The sequence below is a fragment of the Papio anubis genome, chromosome X (genome assembly GCF_008728515.1).
Source record: "Papio anubis isolate 15944 chromosome X, Panubis1.0, whole genome shotgun sequence".
In the NCBI taxonomy this organism is placed as follows: Eukaryota; Metazoa; Chordata; class Mammalia; order Primates; family Cercopithecidae; genus Papio; species Papio anubis.
In genome coordinates this window covers 107,106,836-107,133,448 of record NC_044996.1, presented here as the reverse complement: position 1 = coordinate 107,133,448, position 26,613 = coordinate 107,106,836, and the positions used below count along the sequence as shown (strand labels likewise).

At 40.1% G+C, this 26,613-nt stretch overlaps 1 protein-coding gene across 2 annotated transcripts in view; it reads left to right on the top strand.

Annotated features, from left to right (window-relative positions):
• Positions 1-2,749, top strand: part of OTC (ornithine carbamoyltransferase) — a 73,113-nt gene extending 70,364 nt beyond the window's left edge. For both annotated transcript variants that reach the window (XM_009197403.3, XM_003917578.4), the window contains one exon: positions 829-2,749. In XM_009197403.3, the coding sequence (XP_009195667.1) occupies positions 829-888 (60 nt within the window). In that variant the 3' untranslated portion in view covers positions 889-2,749. The remainder of the gene's footprint in view (positions 1-828) is intronic.
• The last annotated feature ends 23,864 nt before the right edge of the window (positions 2,750-26,613 follow it).

The window sequence follows — 26,613 nt, the reverse complement described above, 5'->3', positions numbered from 1 at the left end:
CTGCACTATCTGTCATCTCAAGGATTGATTTCCTCAACTATAAATTATAATGATAAAAACTACCTTAGAATTTTGTTGTATTAAACGAGGTAATGAGTGAGCATTTCCCTCTAGCTCACCAAAGCTCCTGGCACAGTGCTTGAAAAATATTTCTTGGCTAATACATGAAATGGTACTTAGTATTCTATCTAATACCTAGTAGGCACTCAGCTAACATTCACCATTGTTTCTGATATTATTATTGTCATTCTTGTGGAGGTTGAGAAGAGTAAAAGTGAAAATTACCATTTGTGGTTGACAGACCAAGGGGAAGCTGTATACTCTTGGCTACAGAGATAATACTCTTTCAGGAATACCCAGCTTCAGACAGCAGACATTGCTCAGATCACTCTACATCTGATTCATCCTAAACTTCTCTAGGTTGTGAGTGATCAAACCATAGTATAAACAGAAGGATCTGGGATAGGAGGGATTATATTTCTCTAAAACTAGCCAATAACTAGGTTTACTTATGACTGGAAAATTCAATCACGGCTACCACTGTAGCATCTCATTTCAACTCTGTGACCCACTAGTCCTGGAGTGAGTCCTAATTATGCAGTGTTTGTGTATCTCTTTGGGTCAGTCTGATCTCTGTTGACCTTCATTTATCCCCTCCTCCAATAAATAAATAAATATTAGTTCAGAATTGTTCTCTTACCATTTTCTTGAGAAAACGCATTTTAACTGTAGCCCTGCAAAGCTGAAACCTAATTCACCTTCTCTAGGTCCCTAAGCAGACTGTCACTAATGTTTATCCATTTCTTTCTTTCTTTGTTGTGTCATCAGGCTGTCATGGTGTCCCTGCTGACAGATTACTCACCTCAGCTCCAGAAGCCTAAATTTTGATGTTGTGTTGCTTGTCAAGAAAGAAGCAATGTTCTTCAGTAACAGAATGAGTTGGTTTGTGGGGAAAGGAGAAGAGAATCTAAAAAATAAACAGATCCCTAACACATGGTATGGGTGAACTGTATGATACCGCTTTGCCATTGTGAAACTTTCCTGAAGCCTTTAAGTGCTGATGCACTGTAATACACGCTTAACTTTGCTTAAACTCTCTAATTCACAATTTCTGAGTTACATTTAGATATCATATTATCATATACATTTACTTCAACATAAAATACTGTGTTCATAATGTATAATGTCTAAGCCATTAAATGTAATCTATGCTTATTACCTGAATAAATTATCACCCACACTAATTTATAAGTAAACATTTACCAGGCAGTGAGCTACTGGTAAATCTGTGGGCTGCGTTCCTGTCCCCCAGGACCAACTAGAAAGCCAAATGATTCATCTTACAGATGTGGTACAATTTTCAGGCCAATGAGGTAGACAGGCATTCATTTATGGAGGCAAATAACACAATTCTTAAAATATAGCTATTACTGTTCCCAAACTCTGAAGTTTTTTCCAATAACTTGTGAGAATGTGGTAGTGGGGAGTTCTTCAAGAGCATGCATCTCTTCTCTGTAATGAGTACTTACCGTTACAAGCTATAAGAAGCTTTTGTTAGCAAGTGGTAAAACCATGGATACCTAGAGTAGCATTTTCTTAGGTTCAAATTCTCCAGCAAGAGCAATTTAATTTTTTTCATGTCTGTGTTTATCATGCATCTGCTCACACCAAATGCTGAATATTTCCATAAATCTACTACTTGCAACATTTTGGCCAATCTTTTTCCTCAAATTTTTCTTTGGGATAATAAAAATTTACATTATTGAATTATTATAATGTAATTACAACTAGATTTCTCTTGTGGGTGACCAACATTTGTATTGCTGAATGATTATGACATAATTTGAATTTTTTAGTTAAAATGTTAAATAACATAAGTGAAGTTTTTTTTTTAAATTATACATTTTACAGAACACAAAATAATGTAATTTCCTTTACATTCTACATTTACTATTAGAAAAATGTTTCCAGGCTGGTTGACTGATATTCTTCAGCACACATCTCTGACTTAAATGAGTAAGCAAGGGATGAATTACAAATTAGATTTGCAATGAAGATGCAATAAAACATTTTTTTTTTTTTTGTGGGGGAAAGAGGCTTATAATGTTACAGAAAAAAAAAATCAAATTTTCCAGTAAATGTCAAAGGTGACTTTCATGTCCGTGGTAATTTATTGGAAGCACTTAGAAAGAGAGTGGAGTTCAGTGGAATATCTTTCAGCAGAGAGTATAACAATGATTTAACCAGAAGGTGTCATATGGATTGTGGAAGGCTCACCCTCAAATTGCCTACACAGAAAGAAGTGTCCTTCCACTTACCAAATGGTCTCCCATAGTAACGAGGTCCCGTCTCATTCCTGGTTATTCTTTGAATTAAATGGATAGCATAGTCTTCTTCCCTCAATTGGAAAGAACTTGTAATAATTTTCTTGCCAAAATATAGTCATTTTTTCCTCAAAAAGCCCTATAGCTTGCTTTATTGTGTACATACAATTTAACCTCATTCTCAGCCCAATTCTGTAGGAATGTATATGCTTTCTTAACTTTTCATCTTAATCAGACATTATTTATACTGTCAGGAAAAAAGAAAATAGGGGAGGAAAATTCACCCTTAATTTTTGCAAAGCTGTTTTCATCTCCTCTTTCTTCTTACCCCTTTTCCTGTATAACTATTACAACTCCAAAGTCTAATGAGAACTATAGAAATGACCCTTACATCTTTGGTGTACATAATAAATCCTATTACCTAACATAACTAGCCAAAGAGCTCTTTTCTTCCAGGATTTCTCCACAATAACATTGGGAGTAGAAACCACGAGTGATTACACTGCAATGATTTCAATGTCATCAGTTTTTGTTTTTGTTTTTGTTTTCAGTGATAAGTTTCCAGGTACTTTAGAAAAATAATTCAGTGTCAGGGCTGGGCATGGTGGCTCACGCCTGTAATCCTGGCACTTTGGGAGCCCGAGGTGGGCAGATCACCAGAGGTCAGGAGTTCAAGACCAGCCTGGCCAACATGGTGACACCCCCCCCATCTCTACTAAAAAAGTACAAAAATTAGCTGGGCGTGGTGGTGGGTACCTGTAATCCCAGCTACTCGGGAGGCTGAGGTGGGAGAATCGCTTGAACCCTGGAGGTGAAAGCTGCAGTGAGCTGAGAACACGCCACTGCCCTCCAGCCTAGGTGACAGAGCGAGACTCCATCAAAAAAATAAATAAATAAATAAAATAAAGAAAAATAATTCAATGTCAGCTATTTCTCTCTTTTTTTTCTTTTTTCTTTTCTTTTTCTTTTTCTTTTTGAAACAGGGTCTCACTTTGTCACCCAGGCTGGAGTGCAGTGGTATGCTGTCAGCTCACTGCAGCCTCCACCTGTTCAAATAATTCTCCTGCCTCAGCCTCCCGAGTAGCTGGGACTACAGGCACGTACCACCACGACCAGCTAATTTTTGTATTTTTAGTAGAGACAGGGTTTCACCATGTTAGCCAGGCTGGTCTCAAACTCCTGAGCTCAAGTGATCCACTCACCTCGACCTCCCAAAGTGCTTGGGATTACAGGCGTGGGTCACCATAACCAGCCTCAATATCAGATATTTCTATCTGGAGATTGTGCTAATTACTTGACTTTGGTAGTGTGCCTGGGTAGAAAGATCTGCATAGAGAATCAGCATGGCAATGTCACTGTAGATCTCCTATACAAGTGACCCTAGAACCTCAGTTGAAATGTCAGAGCCCCCTTGGTCCAGTGCCAAAATTCCATAGCAAGTCTTCTCATGCGATAAAGATGAGTGAGCACTACATATGAAGAAAGTATTCAGAACACATTCCTTTTGAGCGTTTTCGTCTTGGAAGCTCTCACTGATGTCTTATATAGAGATGATTGAGGCAAATCTGAGACATGGTGCCACTCGGCCATCTTGTAGGATTGATATCCTTTGACAAATATAAAGGGTCATATTAAATAACAGAAAACCACTCAAGTCACAATGATCAGACTCCTATAACCAAGAATGCCACATACTGCCTTGCAAGTTGTGGTTTGTGTAAAAGTCTCAGGTGAAAGAAATGAATAAAGGTTGAGACCCAGTCTGCACTTCAGTCACCAAGTCTTGTGTCTCCTTACAGGCCTTGTAGCCAGGAGGAAGGAACGCCTTTTTTGTATGTTGTCCATGGAGAGGGGGCACTTTTTAGTATTTCATATACCCGAATAGATGTTTTGTTTTAAATCATACAAAGGATCAGTGTCTAGTAGGGGAGACCCTGCCATCAACAACTTATATCAGGAATTTTTTCAGTATCACCTTGTACTTGAGGGCAATGAGACACATACAATGCAGTGATAGTTCTGGTGTCTTGCCTCAGTTTCTGCTAGGTTCCTTAAGACCCCATAGTGAAAATGATAGCGTCTGTCCATTTTGTGTGGCAAACATATGACACGAATCATTGAAACAAGTATTTGAGAATCAACCCTGTAGTTCTTTAATATTTTAAAGAAATTCTTCCCTAACAATTATTCAGAAAAATTAATATCAATTATTGATAAAAGAATCATGGTCAGATCAAATGGAATTGAATTCCCTGGCAGGTGCTAAAACATTTCACAGTCTTATTAGTGCCTCACTTATGTCCATGACAGTAGACTTAGTCTCTAATACACACTTTTGTGAAACTCATCCCCAGAGAAAATGCAAGCATAACTGCGTTCTGGAGCAAAATTATTAGGCAAATGAATTTTAAAACTGGAACAGGGTTGTTTTTTTGTTTAGTTTTGGTTTTTTTTTGAGACGGAGTCTCGCTCTGTCGCCCGGGCTGGAGTGCAGTGGCCGGATCTCAGCTCACTGCAAGCTCCGCCTCCCGGGTTTACGCCATTCTCCTGCCTCAGCCTCCTGTGTAGCTGGGACTACAGGCGCCCGCCACCTCGCCCGGCTAGTTTTTTGTATTTTTTTAGTAGAGACGGGTTTTCACCGTGTTAGCCAGGATGGTCTCGATCTCCTGACCTCGTGATCCGCCCGTCTCGGCCTCCCAAAGTGCTGGGATTACAAGCTTGAGCCACCGCGCCCGGCCCTGGTACAGGGTTTTTAAAAATCCAGTCTATCCCTTCATTTCACAAAAGAAAAAACTAGGAAATAACAACAATGTTCCTAGTATAGAAATATATTCAATAGGGAGGAATAATTCACGTGTTCAATGCCCCTCTGCAAATGATCTGGGATCCTACACATATAGCTGCTTGATTTGATTTACCCATAGGCTGAATGGGGAACGGGAAGCTGGCTGGTCCAGGGCTATGGCTCTATAAGGCCAAGGGATAGAGAGGAAAATTCATACCTTAGGCAGAAGTGGACACTGATATCCAGAGATACAAACAGAAACCTAAAATTACATCCATGTAGTAGATGCTGGTGGTGCCCCATCCAGATGCCTTTCACCTGGGTTCGTCCATCCCGCAGCTGCTGACAGGGTTGCGCGCTAATGCCTCACAGCCGCCTCCTTCTTTAAAGTGCTGCTCTCAGGCACCAGGAAGTACTGTTAGCCCAGGATGTCAGACTCTCACCCTGGCCTGGCCACTAGTAGCCCACAGTTAATGAGTGACTGATACAGGGATATAAAAACTTGGCTCCCTTCTCTCCAGGCAGGACCAAGTGTGTGGGTGAAATTTCAGCCCCATAACGCCACGTGGGTGGGATCAGGCTGAAGCTAGTAACCACTTGAGACCACGTCCTTGCTTAGCTTCTCTCCACACTGCTCCCCCAACCCCTCTCTGACACCTCAACTTGATTGCCTTCTGCTGAGAGTGTCCTCAATAAATCACTGGCACAAGAATCCCCATCTCAGGCTACGTTCTAGGGAATACGATCTAAGATGACCCATGAATAAGATGTTTTGTCGGTCTGTACTGCTCATCCTTCAGACGTCAAGGAGGAGTAGAGAGCTAAGAGGCTATTAGACAAATGTGGAAGAACTCATGTTTAGCAAGCAAAAACTCTTCCAGTTACCAGGATCAACCTTTTGTAGTAGACAGCAGAATATTAAAAATAACAAACACTATTTTTCTGTCACATATTCAAATTCAAAATAGGAAATTATTACCTGCATGGAATAGGAATGAGACCAATTTACTTTCCCCAGAGAAGAGGAGATTTAAGTTAACTGCCACAATATTTCTGATTAACTTCTGTGGAATTTTAGCACCCTTATAGATTGGCAACCCCAGTAGCTGTTTAGTTGGTCTGCCCCTTGCCCTGGCTTCCTGAGGCTGTGTTGGCATACTTTAGTGCAAGAATGTCCAATCTTTTGGCTTCCCTGGGCCACATTAGAAGAATTATCTTGGGCCACACATAAAATACACTAATACTAATGGTAACCGAGGAACTAACAATAAAAAAATTGCAAAAACACTCATAATGTTTTAAGAAAGTTTACAAATTTGTGTTGGGCCGCATTCAAAGCTGTCCTGGGCTGCATGTGGTCCATGGGCCACGAGTTGGACAAACAAAAGCTTGTTTTAGTGGTTCTCCAACTTAAGTGTGCATCAGAATCCCCTGGAGGGCTTGATAATACACAGATTACTGGGCCCCACCTACAAAGTATCTGATTTAGCAGATTTGAAGTGAGGCCTAGGAATCTGTACTTTGGCAAGTTCTTAGGGATGCTGATGCTGCTGGTCCAGGGACCACACTGAGATCCCTGGTCTGAGGCAATTCTGAAGGCTTATATGAAGGGTTTTCACCCCCCATATCCGTAAAATACCACTATAAAGTATATGACACAACCCAGATTGTCTGACTATTGCTCTGTCTTAGGAGTCACTGAGGCCTGGGTTTCATCCCTCCTCTACTGTATAACAGTTATCCAACCCTGCTCTTCTCATCTGTAAAATGGGAATAATAATATTCATCTCACAGAGTTGTTGGGAGAATTAAATGCAGTAACATATATAATAGTATTTGGCTTAGAGCAAATGCTAAACAAATATTAGCCCCCTTTTATTTGTTCAATTGTTTTTAACACTGTCTATTGTTTCTTTAGCCCTTTGTAAAAATTTATATCCCATCATCAGAAAGATATTGAGTGGAATATTTGGTATAAAAAAAGTACAAGGAATGAGCTTGTCTTCTGAAATTGGCAGAGTCCAGCAGCTGACACTTTATTTAGTAATTTCTGTCTAGGAGCTGGTTTGTAAATATGCAACTGAGGGGAGTGACTTGGCTCATTGCCAAATGGAATCATGGAGGCCAACAAGTCTGAAAATCTAATCAAGGTGACTAAACTCTACTTAGAAAGGCATCACAGGAATATATATTTATGTGAAATAAATCAGGGGCATTTAGTAATTGCTGGACTTTAGGTCTAGCTGGCAAAAGAGGAAAAGATTAGGAAGAACTGATCAAGGTTTATCATCCATCTTTGAGAATAGCACTGCTCAAAAGAAGAAGTTTTCACACTGTTCTTAAGGCAGCAGTTCTTAAAAATTTTGGACTCAGAAACTCTTTATGTTCTTATAAATTATGAAGATCTTAAAAAGCTTTTATTTATGTGGGATATATCGGTATATGCCACACTAGAAAGTAAAACAGAAATTTTAGAAATATTTATTTACTGATTCATTTATTATATCAATAATAAACATATCACAAGTTAACATAAGCAACATATTTTATGAGAAACAACTATATTTTCCACAACAAAATAAAGTTAATCAATGGAGTGGCTAAACTTGTTTTATATCTCACCTTACATTATATGTTTTTGGAAAAAAGGACTATTTTAATAGTCTTTGCAGCTAATTGTGGATATCTTTTGTTGTTACACTGAAACTCCACAACTGATTATAACTCCTTAAAGATTAGTTGCAATGTGGAATGTGAAACCATATAAATTAACTTTTCTACACTGTTACATTCAATTTCATGTCTATCTTGCCCTTTGAATGAACCTTTTACTCACACATGATTCCACACTGATCGTTTGGAAAATATTAGTTCACTGAGTTATACAGATCTTCCAAATAATGGCACATTTCATTCTATAAAATCAGAAAATCATATTTGTTAATATCACTGCTGATCTCATTAGAAAAATCTTTAAGCATTGAGAAGTAGATACACATTTTACACAATTCTAGTTTTCTCTTGAAAGCAAAAACTGTATCTTTGACAAGAAATAATGCCAACTGCTGTCCGGGCACGGTGGCTCATGCCTGTAATCCCAGAACTTTGGGAGACTGAGGCAGGTGGGTCACGAGGTCAGGAGATCGAGACCATCCTGGCTAACACGGTGAAACCCCATCTCTACTAAAAATACAAAAAATTAGCCGGGTGCAGTGGTGGGCGCCTGCAGTCCCAGCTACTTGGGAGGCTGAGGCAGGCGAAAGGCATGAACCCAGGAGGCAGAGCTTGCAGTGAGCCGAGAACGCGCCACTGCACTCCAGCCTGGGTGACAGAGCGAGACTCCGTCTCAAAATAATAATAATAATAATAATAATAATAATAATAATGCCAACTGCTTTCCTTAAAGTGACAGGTATATTTTATTAATTTTCAAGATGTCTGCCAAATATCCAAGTCTCAGCGACCATTTTGTCAGTTGCTTTTTTCCCAAGTAAAACTGGTGTCCCATGTAAAAGGTGGCTAGTTAAATGCACAATTCAAAGAATTGCAAAAGTGGTTTTCTTCAAGACAACCATCATACTTCATTATGCCACAGAAGGACTTAATGCTCACCTCCCATTTCATCACACAGAATATTAAAAAGATGTGTCCTCAAGGGCTGAAATTTAATATTAACAATTTTTATTGTTTCATCAAGGACTTTTTTTTTTTTGAGACAGTCTCACTCTGTCACCCAGACTTGAGTGCAGTGGCGTGATCTTGGCTCACCGCAACCTCTGCCTCCCAGGTTCAAGCGATTCTCAGGCCACAGCCTCCTGAGTAGCTGGAATTACAGGCACCTGCCACCATGCCCAGCTAATTTTTGTATTTTTAGTAGAGACGAGGTTTCACCATGTTGGCCAGACTGGTCTCGAACTCCTGGCCTCAAATGATCGGACTGATTTGGCCTTCCAAAGTGCTGGGATTACAGGCCTGAGCCACTGCCCCAGCCATCGAGGACATTCTTTTTTTTTTTTTTTTTACTTTGAGCCAGAGTCTCGCTTAGTCGCCCAGGCTGGAGTGCAGTGGCGCGATCTCGGCTCACTGCAAGCTCCGCCTCCCGGGTTCACGCCATTCTCCTGCCTCAGCCTCCCGAGTAGCTGGGACTACAGGCGCCCGCCGCCTCGCCCGGCTAATTTTTTGCATTTTTAGTAGAGACGGGATTTTGCCCTGCTGGCCAGGCTGGTCTTGAACTCCTGACCTCAAGTAATCCACCTACCTCAGTCTCCCAAAGTGCTGGGATTACAAGCGTGAGCCACCAGGCCCAACTGTCATTCTGATTTTATCTGTAATATTATTAGCATTCCCTCAAAAAGATTCTGGTGGAAAATAAAAAAGTTTATGATTTACTATTATAAAACAAGTCTTGGCTGTACTAGGAGGCAATTCACATTGAAGTTTTTTTTAAAAAATTCTATGCATACAAAGCTGTCTATTTTTAGAGCTCCAAGTGTGTGCCAGGCATTGTGTTAGGTTCTGGGGATACAGTAATTGACAAGAAAGACATGATCACTGCCCTCAAGATGATTATAGTTTAGTAGGGGAGACTGACAACCACATGTAAATAGATATTGTGATAAGAGCTGTGTGGGAAACAAATTGGATGCTATAATAGAAAATAAAGGGATGAAAAGAAAGATAAACATTTGGATTGGTAGTTCTCAAACTTTTATGGGTATCAGAATTAACTGGAGAGCTAATAAAGAATGCAGTTGTCCTGGCTTAATCAAAGTAAGGAAAGCCTGGGCCTCTGTATTTTTACCAAATGATTTTCCAAATTTTGAGTAGTACTGCTTTAAATGTAGTTCCCAGAGTAAGCCTCTCAAAGAAGGTGACCTTAAACTGAGTCCTGACTGATGAGAATAATTGGGAAAAACAGGCTTTTCACTGGATTTGGATCAGATTTGTCTGAGGTGATGCCAGTGCTTCAGCTGTAGGGCTGAGAAGTTCACTTACAGCTTAAGTGAGCCCATTCTATTTCTTATTACAAATACATTTGATTACTTAAGTGAATGACTAGAGGGGTTCCTACAACAAACGTGTTTTATGAGCAGGAGTGGTTACGTTAGACATTTTGTATTTACTAACCATGTCACGGAACATCTCTCTGAAAGACTTATCCCATTAACAAGGGACAGATCACATATCTTTACCTTTAAAACATTTCACTACAATTGGCTCTTTTTCTGACAATGCCTTTTTACATAGTCACTGAACGATAAATTCTGAGTTCTCTGAAATTCTCTTCGTTGTCTTGCTAGGAAGTTAACAACCAGCATGACACTTTGAATTAATTCTCAAAGTGCTTATGCTAATAAGATTATCTCCCCTCAAGGCTTTTCATTAAATATAATTGTAAAAATTACATTTCTTTAAGGTCAGTAAAAGAAATCAAGGTATTTAATTTCTGATTTCCGCATAATTAAGTGAAGAATGGAGGGGAAGAATATTCCAGCTAGAGGGAATAGTGTACAGATTGGCTCTGAGATGAAAGAGGGCTTGTCTTCTTCATGGGACTGGAAGAAGAGAGTACAGCTACAGTATAGTGAGCAAGAGAGAGAGGAGCACAAGATACATCTGAAAAGTTCAGCAGGGATCAGTCTATATTGGCCTTTGAGGCTAAGATAAGAAATTTGGTTTATTTTATGTTCGATGGGGAGCCATTGACACAACCTATCCATCAAAAGTGTCCTGTGAAGACAACTTTGAGTTTGTACAACAGATCTGTTTATAAAATAGGTACCTGGGAGCACAATCAATATTGGCAGAACTAGCTCCAGGATTCTGAGCTCCATTTTACTGGTTCATGCTTCACTCTATCTCTTCATTTCTCTATTGTTAATTCTCGCCTTCCTCTGCTTCTCTGTATCCACCTCCCTATTAGTCTTTCAATGTATTCCATCCTCCCAATCTTTCTTTCTCCTGGAAGAATTGGAACTTGGGATCTCATCTTAAGTGCAGGATGGCCTTGAAAAGGAAAAGAGACTTTTTATCTGACGAATGCAAGCCCTCTTCAATTATCAGGCCCAGAGAGGTGTTAAAATCAACAGCAGTGAAATCTCACTCCCACTTGAGCTAAATAATTACATCTTGAGGGCACTTGCTATATGGGCTCTAGACTAACTGAAGCCAAGTAGCTATGAAATGCCATATGCTAGACACCATAATTCATAGCCATAGTTTAGCAATGCATAACCAACCACTAACCAATCTTGTTCTGGTAAACTAGTGAGAATTCCTGTCAAACAACTTTGTATCAGACAAGTCCTTGTCCCCTTTTGCCTTTAAAAATCTTGTAACAAAAAGGCCCAAATGGAGCATTCCCCAAGGCAACTTGGAAGTGTGTCCTGGGCTGCAGTCCTCAATCTTTGCCCAAATAAACTCTCTATGTTAATTTTGTCTCCTTTTCTTTTTTTAGTTTGATAGCCCGAAGGATGAGAATATCAGCTATTCCAATCCTACTGGTCCTCTTAGCTGGATGACCTTGGCTGCGTGCTATAGCCTCAGACTCCTCATCTGTAAACAGAGGATAGTATTAACAACTACTTATAGAAATATATGTGCAAGTCCAGGGAAATATTTAGAGCATGGCCTGCTACATAGCATGTGCTCAAAAATGTTAGTGACATATCTCATGTTTCCTATTCAAACTTTCCAATTTTACTGTTATCTCACATTTTGAGCACTTTCTGTTCAAGGAGTATATCATTTATTTTCAAATCTACCATATCACCTTGCATTCTGTTGCCACTCTGTAAATATTTGTTCTGCTTTATACAATCATGAAACGCCACAAGACCTAAGAGGAGTGAGAAAATGCCACCTGCAAGACTGATAAGGAACCCCTTCAGGTCAGTGGATGGATGCAACTTGATCATTGAGGGACTGGCAACATTTGGGTGGGCAAAGAAAAAGAAGGACATTCCAGTTGGTATGACTGTGAGTAAATGTGTGAGATGAGAATGTTTGATGGTCAGTGAGTAATCCACATGATTTGAAGTGGAGGGTTTGTTTGTGGAAGTCTTTAGTATGTTAGCACAAAACTGAGGAGCACCTTCATTAATAAGGCACTAAGTTTGGAATTTTTCCTGCAGGCACTGGGGAATTGAACATTTTGACATTAAAGAGGGATATAATGAAAGCAGTGCTTCCTCAAGATTAATCTGGTGGTGTTGTGTAGATTTATTTGGGAAACCAGTCTCCTGGCTAGTTTGTTCCCTGAACTAGGGCAGTAGTCATGAAAATGGAAGATTTGAGCCAAGAGAAAACCGGCAGGACTTGGCAGTTAAATCTAAAAGTTGAAGAAAAGAATAATCAATTTGAACTTGAAATTATCATAGTCGGCTGCAGTGGCTCATCCGGTAATCCCAGCATTTTGGGAGGCCAAGGCAGGAGCATTGCTTGAGACCAGGAGTTCAAGACCAGCCTGAGCAACATAGCAACAACAGCAACAACAAAAAGCCAGTGGCTGTGGCATGTGCCTGTAGTCCCAGCTACTCAGGAGACTAAGGTGGAAGGATTGCTTGAGCCCAGGAAGTTGAAGCTGCAGTGAGCCATGATTGTGCCACTGCACTCTAGCCTGTGTGACAGAGTGAGGCCCCAGGTCTGAAAAAAAAATTATCATGCGATGTATAAAAGCAGGCCACTTGGCCTCTTTCCCTTAATAATTCTATCTTTAAAGCAGAGTTAATAAAATATAACATCTTAGCTTCACAGAGATGAGAAGAACTTAAGCAAGATACTTACTGTGAAGTATCAATATGATAATAGATACAAGAGCTCCTAGCCCCTTGCCTAGCATAAGGAAAACAATTAATAAATGTTTGTTCTTTTTAAACTATTTTTATACTTTTGGAAATGGACCCTCATAGACAAATCAAGGCAGTTTGATAGGGGGAGAGTAGCTAAGGGAAAGAAAGGATTAAAGAAGATACTGAATCTATACTTCTTGTCTTCAAATTTGATTTACACTCTAATACATCAAACGAACCTGTTTGCTGCTCATGAGTCTGAGAGTAGAATGAAGAAGGGTAACTACTTAGTTATGATTATTTATGGCTTCCTTCCCCTTCCCCTTTTATTAGGAAAATCTCAGCAGAAACTTATGGCTATAAACATATGTTTTGCTGACTCGACACAACTCAAGTTCTTTGATCATTAAATTATTTAAATGCCTTGGGAAGAAGTTATACATATTTAAGTAAGAGCAGACAGTTATTTACAATAATAAAATACACAGTCCATTCTTTTCTCTGGACTTGACCACTTCTCTGGTCCCTGAAGGGGCCATTTCCCTCCTCATACCACTTCAATTTTGGCCATAGACACAACTTCCAGTTTCCAGGAATCACTTCCAGTGTTTTTTTTCTGAGGGCCTTTGTAGTGTTAAAGACCCCCACCTCCCTCTTTTGGTTGTTTCTATAAGCTCTCTTCCAAAGAACTAAGAATACTTTAACATGTAGTCAATAAAACGAAACCACATCACTACTCTGTGTATCTAGCAGGATAAAACAATCCCAAGCTTTCTAAGAGACTCTCAGAGTGATACAGAGTAATAGTAGCTCAGTTAGTCTCACTTAAAAGTGGGAAATCCCCACCAGAATGGTCAAAATGTAAAGGAATTGCAGTTCCTAGTGTATGTAAGGATAAGATATGGAACAGCTAAAATTCTGTTTTGTTTTTTTTTTTTGAAATGGAGTCTCGCTCTGTAGCCTAGGCTGGAGTGCAGTTTCTGCTTACTGCAAGCTCTGCCTTCCAGGTTCACGCCATTCTCCCGCCTTAGCCTCCCAAGTAGCTGGGACCACAGGTGCCAGCTAATTTTTTTTTTTTTTTTGTATTTTTAGTAGAGACGGGGTTTCACTGCGTTAGCCAGGATGGTCTCGATCTCCTGACCTTGTGATCTGCCCACCTCGGCCTCTCAAAGTGCTGGGATTACAGGCTTGAGCCACCATGCCTGGCCCACCTTGCTGATGGGACTGTAAACTGGTACAACCACATTGCAGAACTATTTAGCAGTATCTAGCAAAGCTAACATACATATGTCCTATGACCCAGTAATTTAACTTGATCTGGTTGGTGGTTACCTAACTGTTTGTAAGGATGTATTGAGCTGTTGCTTTACTATTTATGCACTGGGGAGTATTTAAATTTTATCTCAATTAAAATTATAAGTAAATAAATAATGATATATTTGTAAACATTAAGAAAGGTAAGGAAATCCAAAGCAAAGGAAATAAATGAGTTGCCCAAGATCGTCTTTAGTCTGGATTTGGAAATGTATTCTACTGCATCACTTCAACTGAACTGCCTATCAAAGAGGAATTACACTTTTAAATCATCTTATTTGATTAAAGAAATTGAGCACCTTCTTTATTAGAATGAGGGTCTGAACCTTCTGCAATTGGTAGATTCGCCAGATTTCTGCTCTGCCAAACTACAAGTAAAGAGAGGGGTTCAAGATTGAAAGACCAGGGGAATGATGGGGAAAGGAGGAAAACAAGAGATTGAAAAGCCATTGCTGCTTCTCACTCCTACTCCTAAAGCTATTTCTAACATGGGACAATTTTGGCTAGTATCTTTATTTGATACTCATTTGACAAATTCAGATTATCTACAATGCATACAGTACTTTACATTATATTAAGAGTATATGGTCCCTTTTTATAAATGAAGAGGCTATATATCTCCTTAATAAGTTATCTTTGTTTATTCTTGCTGCTGTAACAAAGTATCACAGACTGGGTAATTTATAAATAACGGAAATTTATTTCTCACAGTTCTGGAAGCAAGAAGTCCAGTAACAAAGTGCCAGCAGATTCAGTGTCTGGTGGAGGTTTTATCTCTGCTTTCAAGATGGTGCTTTGTTGCTATATACTCACTTGGCAGAAGGGCAAAAGGGCATGAACGCTGTGTAAAGCCTCTTTAAAAGAGCATTAATCCCATTCACGATGAAGAAGCCCCCATGAACTAATGACCTCCTAAAGTCCCTACCTTCCAAAACTATCACCTTGGGGTTTAAGTTCCAATGCATGAATTTTGGAGGGACACACACATTCAAATCATAGCAGCAATTAATTTATAGTGATTTTTGATGTGTTGCATATCCTCCAGATAAAAGCTCACAGAATCTATTCTTACTAAGTGAGATCAACAATGAACTCTGAAACAGGTTTTCTTAACCACCCATGAGAGGCAATGAATACACCTGAGTGGATCAATTAACTGTGTAAAATTACACACAGCATTTTATGTGTATATTAGTACTTTTTTCTGTGATGGGAATCAGAGCTTTTTGGGAAGCCATGAATATGCACCTCTCAGATCTACTGCCAAGAGCATATTGACTGATGGCCCCAGCACTCTGAAATCCATTACTGAGTTGATGTCAAGGCTACACTTCCCACAGCTTGCTCCAAGACAATGGCAGGACTCCTCTGATGGCAACTCTGGCTCAAGGGCTCCCTGACAGCCTTGCTGAACTCCCTCAGAACTGTACTTCAGTCTAAGATGCATCCACTCAACCTTCCTCTCTTCCTTCCTTCCTCCCTTCTCTCTGTCCTTCACCCAGGGTCAGATCTGCTTTGAGCCTTCCCTGGCTCCCTCTTAATTTTCCCTCATAGACACTGTCCTTAATAAATCTCTTGCATTACTAATCCCATGTAGTATCTACTTCTTGGAGGAGTTGGACTACACACGTGGTACCAGGAGTTGTCCTGGTTAACAGGTGGGGTTCGGATAGTCCCTAGCACAAAGTGGTAGTTCTATTGCTAAAGATTTCACTGATAGTGACCTGGGAAAATGTCCCAATAGAGGAGTTCAGTGGTCAGGATCATGCTTGGATACAACTTTTAAAGTAAACCACAGTGCTGTATGTTACATGCCCTACTGTAGAGAAAGAAGTCCAGCACCTGATAGGTCTCTTTGGGTTCTGGAGGCAGCACATTCCACCCCTATGAATATTCCTCTAGCCTGTACACAAGGTGGCATGCAAGGCTGCTGGCTTTGAGTAGGATCCTGAGCAGGAATATAATCTGCAGCAGATCCAGGTTATGGTACAAGCAATCTTGCCACTTGGGCCATATAATCCAGCAGACCATATGGTATTACAGTTATTAGTGGTGGAAAAAGATACAGTCTGGAGTTTATGGCAAGCTCCAGTGGGAGCAAAACAATGTAGGTCCTAGGGGTCTGGAGCAAGGACCTGCCACCCGCAGCAAAAAACGTTATGCCTTTTGAAAAACAAGTCCCGGCATGTTTCTGGGCCCCAATAAAGACAAAACACTTGACTATGGGTGTCAAGTGACCATGCAGCCAGAACTACTCATTATGAGTTGGGTTCTTTCTGACCCACCCAAGTCATAAAGTCAGATAGACCTACCATCAATCCATCATACTATGGAAATGGTACATCTAGGAAGGAGTCCAAGCAAGACTCAAGAACACAAGTAAATTGCATAAGCAGGTAGCTCAGACCCTCATATCATCCATAAATGATGCACCAGTTCTCCTTCCCTGGTTTGCACCTATAGCCATATGAAGGAGAGTTCACATATAAATAGCTGAAGGAGAATAAACCTCTTTCTTGGTTTACAGATGAGTCTGCTTTTTTACGTGAGTGAAAGCTAAACATGAATGATGGCTTCATTGCAACCACATTCAGAAGTGGCCCTGAAAGACAGTGAGAGGGAAAATCTTCTGAATGGGAAGCTGAAGTGGTACATCTAGTCATCTACTTTCTGTGGAAGAAGTGGTCTGAAATAATAATATTTACAGATTCACAGGCAGTGGCCAATGGTCTGTTCGTCTAGTCAGAATCCTGGAAGTGAAGACTAGATCAGAGACCAGGGGTGCTGGGGTAGGGGTATGTAAATGGACATATAGGAGTGGGTACAAAGTATGAATATCTTTGTATCACACATAACTATCCACCAGAAAATATCCGCCACACAAGCAGGGCACCGTGGGCATCTACATGGAGGGTCATGTTGGCAGAGACATAGGCCAACAGCACGGAATCCCATTTGTCAAGACTGATCTAGTTAATGCTGCCTTTGAACATCCAACCTGTCAACAAAAGAGACCCACACTGAGCTCCCAGATATGACATTATCCCTTGGTCAGTTGTCAAGTCAAAAACACTGGGCGCCTTCCATTCTGCAACGGCCAGCAGTTTGTCCTCACAGGGATAGATAACCACTCTAGGCATAGGTTTGCTGTTACTTCCTGCAGAATCTCAGCCAGCATCACTATCGAGGGATTATGAAAGTCCTGATTCATAAGCATGGAATCCCATGCAACATAACATCTGACCAGAGGACCCATGTTACTATAAAGGAGGGGTGAAAATGACCCCATGATAATGAGATTCACCGGTCATATCAGGTACTACAGTGTCCAGAAGCAGCCGGCTTCAACCAGTGCTGGAATGGTCTTTGAAAGTAACTAAATTGTTGCTTTGAAGGCAACACTCTGAAAGAAGGAGGCATCATCCTTCAGGATACAGTGTATGTGTTAAATATGAGGCTTTTATCTGGTGCTGTGTCCCCAGTAGGAAAAAATACATAGATCCAGAGGACAAAGGGTGGAAGCATGAGTAGCCTTACACTGGAGGACGTTGTGCTTCTTGTCTCATCAACTCTGGGTTCTGTAGAGTTTGTGGTTATGATCCTCAAAGAGGGCCCACTCTTGCCAAGGGATGTAGGAAGGGTCCCATGGAACTCTAAGCTATGGCTGCCACCAGGACACTTTGGACTACTTGTGTCCAGGGGCCAGCAGGCAAGAAGAGGGGTCACAATTATGGCAATAATTGATGCTGATCATCAGGAGGAAGTAGGGCTGTTTTTATACAATTGGAGCATGGAGGAATGTGTGCGTGTTGCCCAGATAATACACTTTGGTGCCTCCAGGTACTCTCTTGCCCATTTATGACTTTGAATGGGCAAGTGTGGTGACTGCAACCTCAGAAGTGTATGATTCCCAAAGGCTCAGACCTCTCAGGAATGAAGATTTGGATTAAACCATCAGGTAAAGCCAGTAAAACCTGCACAGGTGACGGCTGAGGAAGAGACAGCCCCAAGACCTGCTGCAGAACAGGGGTTGTAATTCGTCTTACTAACCTTCCTTTACTAAGCTTTTCCCTCAGAAAAAGAGGTTCATGGAAACCACGTAGGATCTGCTCCCTGACCTTGTGTGGTGAAGTACATCTGTGCAGTGCAAGGAGACTGTGGCAGCCATGAGAATGTCCCTCTCAGACCTGACTATCAGGATTATAATTGACGTGCTGCTGCTCTGAAATCCATCAACTCATTGAAGCCATGCCTCCCACCTGCTGCTTTCAGCCATGAGTAAGTGCTGCAGGGACACTAGGGCAGGCACCTCAATGGGAGATGCAGGACTCCTCTGACCTGCCCCTGTGGCCCGAGGACTCATCAGCTTTGCCAAAAGTTTCTTAGACATGCATTAAAGTCTAAGGCACTTCCACCTAGCCTACCTTCATTTTGTCTCTCCTCCACAGGGGGTCAGAATCCCCTTCTCAGTCTGATGGCACTCCTGGCCTACCCTAAGAGTCAGATGGCACTCCTAACCACCTCTCTCTCACCATTTTCCCTCACAGGTCTTTCCCTCAATGACTCTCTTGCACAGTTAACCCCATCTCAGAGGACCTGGATCAACACAGCTTTCATCAGATACTCAAAACGTTTATGACCTAAAAAAGGTTGTATACAACCCATTTGCCAGATGCTGAGTTTGCATTCCTGCCTTAGAAAAACCAGAAACACAATATGGAGCCGTTCTCGACCCAGATCAATGCTTTCTTTCTTGCAGTATCCCTGATCCAGGTAAGTAAGATTGTGCTGAAGCATCTGGAAAAATAAATCAATGATGGGAGTAAGTTTAGGTCAAAAAGCGATTTCTCTTCCCTCTGGCCAGGCAGGCAGGTCACCCTTCCAACAGAGTCAGCCTTATTATATAAACTAGGAAGACTCAGTGGAATTTCACAAAGGCAATTCAACTGGAGAAATAGTCTGCCTTAAATTTACTTATTAAAATAATACATTAACAATACTAAATGTCCTTCCTGAATCATCCAAGAATGCAGTGCTATTAGTCACTCCAAGAACTTGAAGTGTACCACAAACACAAAGGCATGAGCTTTCTCTATCCTGAAAAATGCAGTGACAAGGGAAGATGATTGCAAACCATTTCTGGAGAAAATTAAATACATACATTTCAGGTTTTAGACAGTTAGGCTTTTTAAAAATAAAATATGTGCTTCCTAATCATCCTTGAGCTTTTCCCATGATATTAATCGTGTTCTGCCAGCAGGGAGAGGGACAATATCTACCTAATAGATCTGTTGCCCATGGGGAAGTATTTCAGAGCCTGGCAACTTTCCCTTCTCTTATTAGTGACAGGACTGATTCAGAATGCTCCTCCTTGACCCATTTATTCATGGGTATACTATCAAGAATAGTTCCAAGCTTTCTATTTCATGGCATGATAAAAAACAAACTCAAGCAAAATTCATCCTCTGTCTTCTTTCTGTCCCATTTTTGTCCTGGTGATATTTCCTGGGTCTTTTCCCCTCAAAACATACTGTATAAAATAAAAATTTTATTTTATAAAAATGCATTGTCCCAAATCCCCCCAGATGTCAGTCCAACTTAAAGTAATGAAGAGTATGACATTTCTCGGGTAATATGTGAGCAGAGGAGAAGCTGGAGGTGGGGGTCTGGGATATAGGTGGAGTGTAGCCTTTTTCAAAGCACAAAAAGTCCCAAAAGATCTTTCTTTAACAGTAGTGTTTCTGTGGAACATGCTGGTGTTCACGGCAGGATATTAGGATGATGCTGGAACATCAGTAGCTGATTGAAGTTTCTCTTCATTCTTATGTCTGTAGCTGTTCCAATTGCCAAAATCATCTAGTCATTCTCTTTGGGACAAAAAGTTCTGTGAGTCCATGCCAGTTTTGTAATTTAATTTATCAGGAGACCTAATTCACCAAGTGACTCTAAATCAAGCATCTAATCTTTTGCATCTAAATTTATCTGTTTGTAAAACTGAGATTATATTGATTATCTCTTCCTCATTTCATAGGTTCTTATAAAGGAGAAAATGCCCAAATTTTAATTGAGTCAATATTATAAGAGCCAAAAATAGTGTTAAAATCTATGACTCATGGGATTCTTTCAGCATTATCCATGTTTGGTTTTGCATTCATCAAAAAAAAAAAAATAGCTCTGACAGATTTTGAAGATCTAGCTTCAAACATTGAGTACTTTTGAGGGAGGAAAATGACGAGGTAAAACGTTGCTAGTTAATGCTACTCGTTTAAAGACAACAATATTACTGTTATAAAACCATCCCTCACATAGTGTTATCTTTCAAAGAAGTACATTTCACATAACTAAAATTGAAGTTGACGTCAGCAACCCATGCTTGCAAGGATCTAGCCACATCTAGCAAATCAGGATTCCATGCAACTCTTGATCACACACCCTGCTTCACCATTTTCTTCTGATTCTCCAGCATAGAAGCTCTCAAACCAGTCTGTCATCAGTCCCTCCTTGCTGGGTAGAAAAAGAAATAGCAAGAAAACAGTCCATTTTCGAGGGAATGGGGAGGGGGAATTGCCAGAAACTTTCACGTCAAAAAGTGTGACTCCATCGCACTATGATCTGGCTCTCATCTACCATATTATATATTTATAAATCTAAACATATTTCCTAAATTATTTTTGCTACTAGCATATGGAGAGTAATGGTTCTCACTGGAGACAGAAGCAAGCCATTTGACATGGAAATAACAATCGCTTCTGTCTCTAGTTGGTCAACCGCAGTTCCAGCAGTAATTGAGTTGGATGTTTTCCAAGTCTTCATTCACAGAGTTGTTCATAATGATGTCTATGAACAACTTTTTCCTTTAAATTTCACAGAGGCTTTTTCCTCTTAAATTTCACAGAGCACCTTTCAAAACAAAAAAGATGGTAAAAAATTCTTTTATATATATATATGTAAAATTGTGATACACACATACATCTTATTATCAAATACAAAGTTTTAATAATGACTGATATGCATTAAATAATTTATTTGAAATTTTGTAAATGGCATATGCCATTCCAGACAGGTAAATTAGGTTTGGGAAAAATGTGTGCTATGAGCTAGCTTTTGTATTAGAGCACCTATTGTATTCTACCTTGTATTATTGCTCTTTGTTAACAAGTTCATCTCCATTAGCTTACAAACCTTTTGAATACAATGGCAGTATCTTTTATTTCTTTGTATTTTCTAAAGCGGTGAGATGTGATTCATGGAGAGGAGCTGGTCTGGGAATAGTTGGTTGCCAGTTTGCAACAAGATAAGTACACAAATTGAGAGTACATATTTAAGATCTTTTGTGGAAATTTACTATTACCATACCATCTAAGTGCATGATGAGTACACTCGTCTAGTAGAACAAGGCACAGGCCAGATTGAACTGGCTAGAATGACTTGCATGTGGTGTGAGCTGTATACTTGCCCTGGCAGCAGAACCATGTATTGGTCTGGCTTGCAATTAATTAGGAATAAAAAGAACAACAGAACTGGTGCTTTAATGCAGATAGTTTGAAAAGCACTGCTCTAAATAAGGAGTTGGCAAACTATGGCTTGTTAGTCACATCTTACTGGTCACCCACCTGTTGTTGTATATAAAGTTTTATGGGAGCACAGTCATGCTCATTCATTTGTTATATATGCTGTTTTCACACTACAGAGGCAGAGTTGAGTAGCTCCAACAGAGACTGTATGGTTCTCAAAGCCTCAAATATTTACTACTTGGCCCTTTACAGAAAAGGCTTGCTGATCCCTGTTCTAAAGCAACATTTTTTTTAAAAACTTTGACTGTAATTGACAGTAAGAAATGCATTTTACTTAGCAAACAAGTAGATACATACATATATCTATCTAAAAGTTTTAGAAAAACAATTTACTCATACTATGTGGGATGCACTTTGATATTTCTCTTCTATTCTGCTTTAATTGTATTAAAAATAATATCGAACACAACATAGTAAATTTATATTACAACCAATTATAGATTTTTACCCATAATTTGAAAATTACTGCTCTAGCGTGTTGCTTTGCACATTTATTTATTGAATAATTTATTAATATATATTAATATCAGAGTTATTTACCTTCCATGTCACATAGAGTTTACTGATATTCATTATTATCCACACCTTCTTGTACCACAAGGACTGAAAGCCTGGAAATTATATTTCCCAGATTCTTTTGCCATCACAGTTCCAGTTAGAGTTTGATATGAGAGACATTGAAAGTGGAATGAAGGAGGAGCTATTATTCCACAATAGAAGGCAATGGGCATCAGCAGACAAAGACAAAAAGCATGGGGTTTTGCCACACACTTCCAGGCATTTGCCTTAGCATTCCTCTCTCCAGTGCTGCAGGCAGCTGATATCATTGCTGGTAGCTTCCCTGTAATTCAACATATTTGGTGAGATATAGATCATTCATCACATTTTGTCATGGTTGTGTTTGGGATATTTGGGGCTTCCTAGTCGATTCCACTTGAGAAGAAGTGTTCAAAAAAGGAATTAACTAGAGACAGAAATTAATTCCATTTTCTAGGAAGCATATGGGATAATCAATGACCTGAGGAAAGATCCCTCCAACTGGTGAAAAATTTGAGGGGAGAATTACAGAAATGAAGAGTTATAGTCAGTGGTGTGCTGGTAAATGTTTAACAACTGGCTCTCCTGGGGGAAAAAATCCATGATTTACAGGGTTTGACTATTTCCATGGTGTAAATACTCCCACAATGGCCAATATCAAGCTAGCAATGTAGAATCAATGAATGTGAAGTTGGAAAGGGACACCCACAATCAGCTCTGCAGGTTAGTGGGAGCTGGCTACAACACATTAGATATAATCTTATCAGTGGGGTGTCCAGGGCAGCCCCACCCTGTATCTGTTGTTCATACCTGCCATCTTTCACTTCCCAAAGTATTTTATTTAATAGAGTCTATTCTTGTTATGCACAGTAGTTATGTTCTATAAATTCACTGCAAACACCAAATTGGTGAATACTGAACTATCACTCCTAGGTAAAACATAAGGTCAGGTTCCTGCAAGGCTCTGGTCACATTTTTATCAACAAATCAATATATTACCTTGTTTTCTGTGTGTTCTTGTTTAAAGACACCTTATTTAATGTGTACTGTTGGTTCATTATACATTCACATATAGTTATAGATTATACATTGAGCTCACGGCCAACAACACTATCTCACACCTGAAGGACACTTATCTGACATATATATTTTCTTTTTAAGAAATATTATAGGCCGCGGTGGCTCACACCTATAATCCCAGCATTTTAGGAGTCTGAGGCAGGCGGATCACAAGGTCAGGAAATCGAGACCCTCCTGGCTAACACGGTGAAACCCCGTATCTACTGAAAATACAAAACATTAGCCGGGCGTGGTGGCGGGCTCCTGTAGTCCCAGCTACTCGGGAGACTAAGGCAGGAGAATGGCGAGAACCCGGGAGGCAGAGCTTGCAGTGAGCCGAGATCGCGCCACCGCACTCCACCCTGGGCGACAGAGCGAGACTCTGTCTCAAAAAAAAAAAAAGAAAAAGAAATATTATAGCCTTCTTGTGTTTATGAACCATAGGCAGCACTTCGGCACTACACATGGAGGCCACTTTAAACAGCAAAATCATTAAGTAAAAGCACAAAAATGGGGAAAATGTGGCAGTAAATAGACCATGAAAAGAACTCTTGTTTACAGTGTAAGAGCTGAAGCAAGTAGGCAGGGTGTCACCTTCTTCAACCTAAGCAAGGAGAATGCATGTTGAGTGGCTAAAATTTTTTGTCACTCTGAGCAGGTCTATGAACAATGGCAAAAGCACCACAAGTAGAGATTTTGGTGTTATGAATACACTTTAGCAAGCAAGCAAATCTCTAAATACAGTATCCATGAATAATGAAAACTGACTGTATATTATGATTACCCTAGTTATTTTTTAAAGATTTTTATTGATACATAATAACTGTAAATATTTATGGGATTCATGTGATATTTTGATACATGCATACAATGTGTAGTGATCAAATCAGGGTAATTAAGATATCCATCACTTCAAACATTTATCATTTCTTTGCATTGGGAACATTTCAAATCTCCTAACTATTTTGAAATATATAGTAAATTACTGTTAACTATAGTCACCCTACTGTGCTATTGAACACTAGAACTTATTCCTTCCTATCTAATTGTATTTTTATATCCATTAGTCAACCACTCTTCATCCTCCCATCCCCATTACCCTTCTCAGCATCTGGCAGCCATCATTCTACTTTCTACCTCTATAAGATCAACTTTTTTAGCTCGCACATGAGTGAGAACACACATTATTCATCTTTCTGTGCCTGGCTTATTCCACTTAACATAATGTTTTCCAGTTCCATCCATGTTGCTGAAAATGACAGAATTTCATTCCTTTTTGATCAAATAATATTCCATTGTGTATATGTACCACATTTTAAAAATAAGTTCAACTTTTACATTGGATTCAGGAGGTACATGCGCAGGTTTGTGAACTGAATATATTGCATGATGCTGAGGTTTGGGATACTATTGATCCCATCACCCAGGTACTGAGCATAGTACCCAATAGGTAGTTTTTCAACCCCTGCTCCCCTCCTACCTCCTCACCAGTAGTCTTCAGTGTCTATTGTCCACAAATACCCATTGTTTATCTCCCGCTTATAAGCAAGAACATGTGGTGTTTGGTGTTCTGTTCCTGTGTGAGTTCACTTAGGATGATGGCCTCCAGCTGCATCCATGTTGCTGCAAAGGAAACAATCTGTTGTATCTGACAGCTTCATCATATTTCACGGTGTATATGTACCACATTTTCTTTATCCAGTCCACGTTGATGGGCACCTAGGTTGATTCCATGTCTTTGCTATTGTGAATAGTGGTGTGATGAGCATATGAGTGCATTAGTCTTTTGGTAAAACGATGTATTTCTTTTGCATATATACCCAGCCAATGTGATTGCTGGGTCAAATGGCAATCCTCTTTTATTTTTAAGTTCTTTGAAACATCTCCAAACTGCTTTCCACAGTGGCTGAACTAACATTCCCTTGAACAGCATATAAGCATTCCCTTTTCTCTGCAACCTCGCCAACATCTGCTATTTTTCGACTTTTTTTTTTTTTTTGAGACAGAGGTCTGGTTCTGTCGCCCAGGCTGGAGGCGGCGGTGCTGCATCTCGCTCACTGCAAGTCCCTCCACCCCGGTTCACCATTCTTCCTGCTCTGGCCTCCCCGGGTAGCTGGGACTACAGGCAATCCCACCACCACACCTGCCAATTTTTCTTTGTATTTTAGTAGAGACGGGGTTTCACCACTCATCTCAGGATGGTCTTGATCTCCTGACCTCAAGTGGATCCACCTGCCTCGCCCTCCCAAAGTGCTGGGATTACAGGCTTGAGCCACCACGCCTATTTTTGACTTTTTAATAATAGCCATTCTGATTGGTATGAGATGGTATCTCACTGTGGTTTTGATTTGAATTTCTCTGATTATTAGTGATGTTGAACATTTTTTCATATGTTTGCTGGCCATTTGTATGTCTTATTTTGAGAAGTGTCTGTTCATGTCTTTTGTCCATTTTCAATGTTTTCTGCTTGTTCAATTGTATAGTTTCCTTATAGATTCTGGATATTAGACCTTTGTCAGATGCACAGTTTGCAAATATTTTCTCCCACTCTGTAGGTTGTTTAGTCTGTTGATAGTTTCTTTTGCTGTGCAGAAGCTCTTTAGTTTAATTAGGTCCCACTTTTCAATTTTTGTTTTTGTCGCAATTGCTTTTTTTTTTTTTTTTTTTGAGACAGAGTTTCATTCTTGCTGCCCAGGCTGGAATACAATGGCAGGATCTCGGCTCACTGCAGGCTCTGCCTCCCAGGTTCAAGTGATTCTCCTGCGTAAACCTCCCAAGTAGCTGGGATTACAGGAGTGCACTACAACACTCGGCTAATTTTGTATTTTTTTTAGTAGAGACAGGGTTTCACCATGTTGGTCAGGCTGGTCTCAAACACCTGACCTCAAGTGATCCACCCTCCTCGGCCTCCCAAAGTGTTGGGATTACAGGCGTGAGCCACCACACCCAGCCTGCAATTGCTTTTAAGGACGTGGTCATAAATTCTTTCCCAAGGCTGATGTCCAGAAAAGTATTTGCTAGGTTTTGTTCTAGGGTTACTAAAGTTTGAGGCCTAATGCTTAAATCTTTAATCCATCTTGAGTTAATTTTTGTATATGGTAAAAGGTAGGGAGCCAGTTTCATTCTTCTGCATATGACTGGCCAGCTATCCTAGTACCATTTATTGAATATGGAATCCTTTCCCCATTGCTTATTGTTGTTGACTTTGTCAAAGATTAGATGGCTATAGT